The sequence below is a fragment of the Pterocles gutturalis genome, unplaced genomic scaffold (genome assembly GCF_000699245.1).
Source record: "Pterocles gutturalis isolate BGI_N339 unplaced genomic scaffold, ASM69924v1 scaffold14286, whole genome shotgun sequence".
Lineage (NCBI taxonomy): Eukaryota > Metazoa > Chordata > Aves > Pterocliformes > Pteroclidae > Pterocles > Pterocles gutturalis.
Genome location: NW_010100563.1, coordinates 38,064 through 47,946, shown reverse-complemented (window position 1 = coordinate 47,946; position 9,883 = coordinate 38,064). Strand labels below are relative to the sequence as shown.

Here is a 9,883-nt window from a genome sequence, read left to right as displayed (position 1 = left end):
TGTCTGTGAAATACTGCTATAAGATACTGACTTTGCTATCCGTAGCTCTTGGAAAGTATCAAAAATATCTAAGATGGCAATACCTAATGCATTACAATAATTGTATGTATGCACTATATCTACATGACTAGCAAAAAAGATAACCCTGCATATAAAACAGCAGATTTCATTACTTCAGCCTATTCCTACTCTGAACAGTATATACACTTCTACAGCCTGTGGAGGCAGAGGTTACTGTGTGATATACACATACATATCTGTAGTAAAACGTTATTAATGTATTATATACAGTTAGAGCTATACACAGTACTACAGAACATCGCATTTTGGGCTCCAGCAGATCGAGTTTTGGTTTTCTTCTCACATCATTGATGAATTAAGATTTCCTCTGTCTTAAGCAGCTTCTTCAGCCGAGCAATCAATGCCTGCATACGTAAACTTCTCGTACAAGGTAGTATTCACATAGGTCTGGGAAAGAAATAAACAGGGTGTGATGCAAGGTGCATTACCTCAAGAATCCTAAACTATACTGAAATTGTTCATGGACTGATTATTATCTAGGAATTTATTCTTACCTTCCTTTCTTCTAACATCCGGTTCAGTGACACCAGTATCTGAGCAAATGATGGTCTTTCATATGGTTTCTCTCTCCAGCACTGTCTCATTAGGTCATACCTTTAAAAGTCAAACACCAACATTTGACAGTTTAGATACACAGGTTGAAGCTACAAATTCACATTTATTGGAAGATCTCATGTACCTTCTATTTTTCAAAGGAAAATGGATGTATATATAGTTGGAGTTGCATTTTCCACAGCTGGTTGGTATCTGAAAAGAATTTTCCTTTTCTCTGGAATAATCAAAAAGCTCTCTTTGAGCTAAAGCCCAGACACATTGTGCAAAGAACAGGGTATCTGGCAAGAGCAGAGAGCCTGAGAAAGGGTTCATGGCAGATAACTGTGCCTGCTGGCTACAAAATTACTTAAGGAATTATTTCCAATCATGCAACCTTTTTAAATTTTTTCTTTTTTAAAAAGTAGTTTTTATGTTTTCCTGAAAAAACTTTATTAGTTTCTTACAGAGAGCATATATTTCCTATAGCAGATGTTCTGTTATTCTATTTCACTTTGTTTGCTGAGGCAGTTACTTACACTTCATCATCACAGTTGAGAGGCTTTTCCAGTCTGTACCCCTGAGGCAGTTTTTCGTAGAGTTCTGCACATGTCATTCCACAATATGGTGTTCCACCTAAAGCAGAGTTTAACCACTGTCATGAACCCATGGTGTTTTTAGTAAAGGAAAGTTTAATTTCATAGCAGAAGTGAAAAAGAATGACTCAATAACAAGTATATTAGTCCAACCTTAGGGAATATTTTGTAACTACATTTTTGTTGTTAATGTTTCCGTACTGCTTAACACATAGTACTGAAGAGAAAAATAAAAGCAGATATAAACTTATGTGATCTGTGCAGCTAGCCTGAGTTTCTCTGCAACTCTGAGGGCCTGCATCTGCTTGTATTTGAACTGTTTTTGCAATACTCTTGATGGCAACAGCAAGTAATTCCTTCATTAGCACACTGTTAATAAGATGCAATATAGACTCATTGAGCTATTACTGTCAATCTGGCTTTGCCTCTTTTTGCAGATGTTTGTTTGCTTAGACTCTTGATTTTTCACCCTGCCAGTGTGTTAGTTCCCATCCATACCTAGCACAAACCCATTTAGTAAGGAAAACTGGGAACAAATTAGAAAGCAAGAGTTCATGATTAGTCCACAATGTGTATGTCAGTCAGGATGCATCTCTTGGCCAGCAGGCCAGGAGGAGCACTCCAGAGCAAATCATTAAGCCTATGTAACAGAGTCATTTTGAATAGTTTGAGGCTGTATCACATACATCTTGAATACAGGTGTGTGCAGAAATGAACTCTAAATTTTATTTGAAGACTAATGTTCAAAAATTTTCTTGGAGAATACTTGGAGGAGGAGATGTTCCCTAGTTCCCTATCCCCCCTGCCCCCTCAAGTCGTTAAAATATTAGTCTTGATTTAAAACTCAGGAAGGCTGAGGAAAAGCCACCTGTCAAACTCAAAACATATTGGATTAAGGCTATAAATCATAGTGATATGAGGGATTTTATATTTAGATATGGCTTAGGTCTTCTAGTGCAATGAAAACATGGTCATTATGTTTTTCTCACTTGGAATGGTACCTGAATTGAAAATGTGACAATAGCATTTCCAAGCATACTGGAGCTTAATAAAATTTAGTAGAATGAAACAGAGAAAATTAAGGTATGTTTTAAAGGAATAATTTTTTAACAGACTGAGTGAACAGAGCTGGCTTGGCTCAGATTGGTTTGTTTCTGCAGCACGAAATACAGATACTTACCTAAACTAACAATTTCCCATAATAGGACACCGTATGACCATCTGCAACAGAGGGACATTATGGAGTGCAACAATAATGTAACAAGACTTCATATTTTAAAATGGTAGGTAGTTTTGCTAATATTCAGAGAACACAGAGAAGTGTGATTTATTCTTTTTTTTTTTTAATTAACTTTTGTATAATGATAGGGTTTGTAGAATCATAAGGAAGGAGTGAGAAACATTAATTCACTGTGAGCCCATCAACCAGAGTCCTTTATTAGACTGTGAGGTCTCAGCAAATAGCACTGTAACAGAATTGCTTTGCTAAATATCACTTCCAGTTTCCTAACTAAAATACTGAGTTTCTCTGGGTCTCACAAGGATTCATCAGATTTCTGGTTTCAAATGAGAAATGTAGGTGAAGTAGTGGTCCAAATCCAATTAGCTTGTAAACACAGAACTTGTTCAGATGCTGATGATAAAGAAACTTTTTTGTTTTGGTTTTTGCTTTTGCTCCCATTGCTCACTCATGCTGACACAGCTACTGAGTTTTTGAGTTAAGAGTGGATGTCTAATCCTGTCTATCAAACTTCCCTTGATATTGAAAAATATTTTTTTATTTAAAAAAGACCACTTGAAAGCATACTTACACATCGCTATTTGTGGTGTAAACACTGTAATTCAAAGATTCAATTGCCATCCATCGCACTGGAAGCCGTCCCTGGAAATTATTTAATTAAAGTTTATTTGTTGGTGGTTGGAAAACAAGTATTGCAATTTATACCACAGCAGTTGTACATGTTACCTTAACGAAACCTGACTTTATGCAAGTAAGCTTTACCAAGTACCTAAACTTATTTAAGTTGTGCATTTACTTCCCAGAGAGACAGTTCACACTAAAGCTAATAGAAAATTTATGCAACCATCATCAAGAGGAAATGGAAATAATTTCCAAGTGATGTCTTATGATGCCTCTAAACAATCCTGTTCCCTTGACCACCTGGTGTTATTCCTGGTCTATGACTACACGATGCTTATTACACATCTTCCTTTTTCAGATCTTCTAAAGCCTTAGCTCTGGACAGGTATTTTTTCAGCCCACAGATCCTGACATACCTCTGGCTGCCATCTTGCTAACTTTGGCCTCGTTCAATAGAATTAAACCAGTTTACCTCAGCTGGACAAATTCTAGTACGCAAATATTATTTTCATATCTCTACAGATCCACCCACATGCACATTTCATCTTCATATGTCGAATGTGTATTACATTTTTTTTATAACACCTTTTTACTAAATCTCATAACTGGCTGCAAAGTTGGTTATTTTACTGCTTTCCATATTCATATAAATAATTTACAATTACATTGTATATTATATTATAAACGTGGTATTTACTTGATTTACAAGTAATGTATGTATATTAATACACACTGAATATTTATATGTGTTAATATATAATATTTAAATAATCGGTTGTGTAGTACCCGTGAGTTTTCATTTTTGTTAACATGAAAACACAAAGTAAGGAAAAAAAACCCAAACAATTAGGAAAACAGAATATATATGTTTGTTTTGATCCCTACCATGGTCTTCTTAACATAAACTTCTTGACCTCTTGATAAACCAAAGTCAGCTATTTTTGCTACATAGTTTTCTCCAACCAAGATGTTTCTTGCTGCTAAATCTCGATGAATAAACTAAAATTAAAAAAAAATAAAATAAAATCACCACAGTAGCTATGAGCTTTAAGTGTATTATTTTAGTGCTACATTAAAAATAGCAAACATTCAGAACAAGAACAAAAATCAAAACAAATGGCTTGGTATGTCACTGCCAAGAATGTCTTAAACTTTATCTGAAGATGAAAGCAGTTAGTTACCATGTTGTTCGTAACCTTGAATGCCTCTTCCCTGATTCCCCATGACATAATATTTGATAGGGCTAAGTGAACACAACAAAACAGAACTCATACAGTGAGTGCTATAGAAGCTAAAATCAAAACCTTATTTTGATTTCATTAAAATGCATGGTCTGTGAAAAATGAATTGCTGTGCTTTCAGTGGGTAGAGAGTTGAAGACTGACCTGTTTCTGGCTCAAGTAGTCCATTCCTCTAGCAACATCTGCTGCAAAATGCAGAAGCTGCTGAGAGGAAAGTGTAGATGCAGTACTGTTGGCAATAGCAAATGCTGGGTCTGTCTCTAGCACTCTGCTTTTCCGAAGGAAGTCCAGTAAGTTTCCATGGGGGGCATATTCAATAGCAAGATAAAGATATCCTAATGAAACATGAGATAGTGAGCATATCACAAAGTAAAAGGTAGTCAGTATTTGGAAAATTACACTGCCTTGAGTAAAAGAGAAATAAACATAAAAAAGACTGGAGGGGAAATATCAAACAGCACAATTGCCAGGTGCAGAGGAGAATTTAGAACTATTGATGAACGGTCATTTCTGAAGGATTAATGTGGGCTTGTAGATCTAAACCCAAGTTTATTTTGCTTTTTAATAAAAGATGCAGAAAGACCTGCTTATGACCCAGTGTTTCTGTGGACTTAGGGGCTGTTCTGTGGAGGGGGTTTAAAATTAATTTTTAAAGTACACATATTCAAGAGGATCTTACCCCGATGTTCACATGCTCCCAAAAGATTTATGATGTTGGGATGATGACCAAGTTTACAAAGAACTTCAAGTTCTCCAGCAAAGTCTCTGTGATCATCTTTTGAGGCATACTCTGAAAATCAAATAAGCACACATTTATGTTTTCCTTTGAACTGAATTTATGACCATATTGTTGTTAATTTTTAGGACTCTGGACTGCCTGGGGCAGTACTGCTTCAATTCCAATACAAAGAGAAAAACTCTTAAGATGCACTAATATTTACTGAAAAAAGCAGGACTTTTCAATTGAAGGAAAAAAAGAAAGGACTTAATGTCTGTAGCAGCCATCTGCAGAGAAAGAAAGCATCTTAATATACCATGTCACTTCCCATCTTGAGAAGGTAAGGTATTGTAGCAGACCATATGAAAACTATCTGCCTAAAAATCTTTCCATGTGTGTGCTGTGGATTATTTCTACCTGCATTCAGAACTTGGCTCTTTCTTAGATGATCATCTAGGGGTATTTAAGAGTGTCTCCCAATTTGCTTAGATAATGACCCAGTGAATTTCAAAAAAATATGTACATTCTTGCAATATACTAATTATTGTAGTTCTCTCTGGAAAGTGGCAGACATGCCCAATGAGTACAAAGAATATGAATGATCCTTATAGTACGCATATATAGACATGCATAGATACAGTCATCTCTTAATGGATAAGGTAAAGCTAGATGAGCAAATGCTGTGCCCCAACGCTAGCTCTGTACTCCACTCTCTATTAAAGACATCTTTTAATGGCTCCCACTCTGCAGGTGAACATGAAGGTTATACTGACCTATTAATTGAAAAATATGTAATAGTTGATTACATTAACAATTAGAGAGAAATATAAACCAACTTGACTGTACAGAAATACAGTCTTTGCCAGGGCACAAGTCTTGGCCTAGTGACAGCTGGTACAATTTCACTAGCAACTCTGAATATTTATTTTAGCTTTAGGAGAGGGCTGCTAAGCGTTTCTTATGACAGAGAAACACTTGGAACAACCAACCAAGAAAAGTCTTTAGTCTCAGTCTCCGATCTTTACTACCTTTCATCCTTTTAATCGCAGCGTCCATGCGTAAGCCATCTTTCTTAATGCGTGCTTTCAGGACTTGCCCAAAGTTACCTTCCCCAATCACATCTTGAAATTTTATGTCATTCCACTCAAGAACTGGATAAATAGTGGGATCTGGGTTGTTTTTGGCTTTCCTGCTCAGGGTGAGAGTACCTGAGTTAAACTGTACAGCTGGCTCTTCCCTCTGTAACAGAGTTAAGCAAATGACATTAACTGTGATCTCTGCTTTACTAAGCAATGCTCTGATTACACTCCTCAAATACAGGTGTGCTCACTCATGTACACACACACACAGAGCCTCATCCATCTCTTGCTGACGCAAGAGTACAGCAGACAATTACTCCTAGACATTAACTGTGTCAAGCACTTCTACCCAGATCCACAAAATTAATCAGACTCCTAATTTTTGCCCAAGTACCTTTGTAGATTTAAGTCTCCTGACAGTTTTATAATCATCTCGAAGATGAAGGAGATGGGCAAAAAGCATTTGGTTTTACTGATCTCAAAACCAGTTTTAAGTCTCAGGTTTGACTAAACCCTGTGCTGATCAGGCCCCCTAGGAAGACAGGGGAAAGGAGAAGCAAGGAAACAAAAGAGAGAGGAAATGAACTTACTCCATACTTGAGGAGATGTCTCTACTTCAGTTACATGTTCCCATGAAATACTTCTATTGGAAAAGTTTCAGGACAAGGAGGAGGAGCTATTCTGTGTGGCCTGGGGACTGATCATCTTTTTGTATAAGGCCCCTGGCCCCCTGCTCAGGAAACAACCTCTGCAGATCTATATGGAGGAGCTCTTTGGCCCAGCTTCATTCTGCTTCACAGGTTCCCCTCTGAAGTGAGAGAACAGCACTGGAAAGCAGAGTGATAAAGAGACTACAGCAGGATACAAATATATATGTGTATATTTATAGAGATATCTCTACACAATATTACAACCAGCGATTTCCTCACAGCCAGAACTATGATGTTGTCCTTGATTGATCCCTGGTGTTCTGTCCCCAAGTTGAAAAGCCATGACAGAGCAGTGATGCTCAAAAGCAATGTTAAAAAATATTGTAGTTTTCAAAATCAGGCACAACTTTGTAGAGGGAGAACAGGCTCCTCTGTTCTGTCTGGCTCAGTACTTGTCATGCGCAAGTGCGATAAGGCAGAAGAGGGAGAAGCATCAAAGGTGTGCATCTTTTTTCAAGTCGGGTTGTCTAGCTCATAGCCTGTAACTGTGATTGCTTTAGCTCAGGGGTCACTAACAGGGAAGCTTTACAACAGTACTAGTTGCACACTTAAAGAGAAGACAGTATTTGGGAAGGAAATGAAAAAACAGGAAAAGATGGGGGCAAAATTAATAACCACGCTGACACAGGAAAGTTGGAAACCCACCACCACATTTTGGAAAGCCTGAGCCATTCGGCGCTGGAAATTGGCTCGCTTTAACTGCAGCATGATGAGAAAGGCCAGGAGAATTGTTACACAGGTCATCCCTGCAGAGCCAAGGATAGCAATAAGCAGCATTTTGCCTCCTTTTGATTCATATGGAGCTGTTGGGGAAGCACATAAAGAGTTCATCATCATTTCCAGCTAATTCTGAAAAAGCTATGAACAATGTGTAGCTAAATACCCCTGTCTTGTAAACCGTAAAAAGACAGAAATACATCCCTTTGTTTTCCAGAAATGTCATAGACATTGAATGCTCTGATTTTCAGATGTGTGAGCACCTGCAGGTCACACTGAATTCAAGCAGAGCAGAGCTGAGGTCGCATTCAGTGATCTAATAATCCTATTGTTTGCAGTTCCTTTAATTTATGAGCTGTTGGGCACTTTCTAGTGGCTACACACAAATGTAGTCTGTTGTCACTTCACCAATGCTATGCAGTGAACTGAGAAACAGATTTTGGTGATGCTGTGTTGTGTGTCAAAATCAAGAGCAAAAGAAAACTAATATTTAAAAAATAATATTATGACTTTGCCTTAATTAACTAGCTTATGCCACTGGCCCTGGTTTGTGCAAGTCCAGCATGCCAGAATAACCAACCTTTAGTTTCTGGAAGAGTCTTCAGTTCAAACGATGTGTTTGGGTTGCTCAAGCCAATGTTGTTCTGAGCATTAATCTGAACCTGGTAGACAGTGTTTGGCTCAAGGCCCTTGAGATGGTATTGAGTAACACTGGTGTTCTTTATGATAATATCAATATGGTTGTACTCAGCCTTGCCATAGATTTTGTAGTTGATTATGATGGAGGAGATGGAATGACCCTCAGCAGTTGTCCAAGAGATGACTGACGATGTGTCTGTAGTGTTAGAAAACCTGATGTTGTATGGTGCAGGAGGGACTCCTAAGAACAAACACAAACACACAAAGCATTGGAGTGTACATCCACACACGTCCCTCAGCGAGCCAAACACTTTCCTCAGTGCTTTTGCTGTGCTAAACAGAAGCAGAATTTTGTTGACAAGCTATGGTAAGTGAATGCAATAGTTTTATGAACTTGACGTGCTGTCACCCGTATTGCAGTACTCCATGCTTCCAGCAGAGGTTGTAGTGGCGTTCAGTATACTCCTGTCCTTGGGTGAAGATACAAATTCTCTGAGCTGTATGCAAGGACAACATGATTTATTTCAAATTAATACAGAAAGGGTTAATTTCCTTCTATACTGAATCACCATCCCCAGATGATTCCCAGGTCCCATACTTTCGTGGCTTCAAGGAGCAATTCCCTGTCAGGATACAGGCTGTTAGAAAGAAGGGAAATTGATACCAATATTTCTACAAATTTCATCAGAAAAGCACAAGCAGGGGTGAGTGCTAGACTCATGGACACACCCATGACTACTAAGCTAAGTACCTTCTCCTGGAAAACAGTACCCTTTTGTTTTTCTTAGAGCAGTTTCGTGTCAGAGCTCAGGAAACTGGAGTGTCCCATGACAGCTGTTAATACTTCTGTTAATACATGTAGGATCTCAGTGAGGGCCTCCTCACATGACCTGTAAGGAGGAAGAATTCCACCTTTGCAGTGTGTGGTTTGGGCAGTGGCACCCATTAGCCATTCAAATGGATGTCTGTTCACATGGTACTTCATTCAGACAGGGCATTTGTTGTGGCATTATGAAGGGATACTACTCACACCTTGGGGATTCAAGGGCAGTCATTTGTCTTCAGTGTAGCACACCTAACTACTCTTTGCTCACAGGGGTTTTACCTTGCGTTGCATCTTCTCTTCCTTTCTTAACTGCTGGCTATTTCTGTATTGACATAGCTGAGTTTCAGGGTCTGAGTGATGTTTTGGGAGTAACAAAAGAGCTTGGAGTAGGGAACTCTGTGGGTTCATCATTATGAGCAGGAAAAAAATGCTACATGTCAGAAGCATGAGTCACACTGAAATGAGTATTCACAAGCTTTTAATTTGTTTTTCCCTTTTTTTTTTTTTTAGACTCATTAGTTCCTGATAATTTCCAGCATAAGAATTTCTTTGGATGCCAAGCTATCTCCATAATAATAGTAATAACAACCACAAGTGATCATCAAGAACCGAGTGTTACCAGAACAAAGGATTACATTTAATGTACTCATTAAATGACAATCAGTCTGATCGCTGGGGGAAAGAGGAAGAATTAAACAGAAGGATGTGAATCAGCTACTTACTGTCACTGAAAGTCCATGCATACAGATAGTTGCTCCATTCTCCTTGGGACCTGGTGTTCACTCGTACCCTGCACATGTATTGCTGTCTAGGCTCAAGATCTTTAATAATCAGAGTAGATATATTTCCTGGCACTTGGGTAATAACACTGCTCTCATCACCGT

General features: G+C 38.2%; 1 protein-coding gene across 1 annotated transcript in view; it reads right to left on the bottom strand.

Annotated features, from left to right (window-relative positions):
• Nucleotides 1–393: 393 nt before the first annotated feature.
• TEK (TEK tyrosine kinase, endothelial) overlaps nt 394–9,883 on the bottom strand; it is a 38,367-nt gene continuing 28,877 nt past the window's right edge. The window contains 12 exon segments of the mRNA XM_010080367.1: nt 394–468; nt 576–675; nt 1,152–1,248; nt 2,389–2,429; nt 3,020–3,090; nt 3,955–4,068; nt 4,455–4,645; nt 4,990–5,100; nt 6,057–6,267; nt 7,463–7,620; nt 8,115–8,414; nt 9,722–9,883. The exon segment at nt 9,722–9,883 is cut by the window's right edge and continues 150 nt beyond it. Coding sequence (XP_010078669.1) covers nt 394–468; nt 576–675; nt 1,152–1,248; nt 2,389–2,429; nt 3,020–3,090; nt 3,955–4,068; nt 4,455–4,645; nt 4,990–5,100; nt 6,057–6,267; nt 7,463–7,620; nt 8,115–8,414; nt 9,722–9,883 — 1,631 coding nt within the window.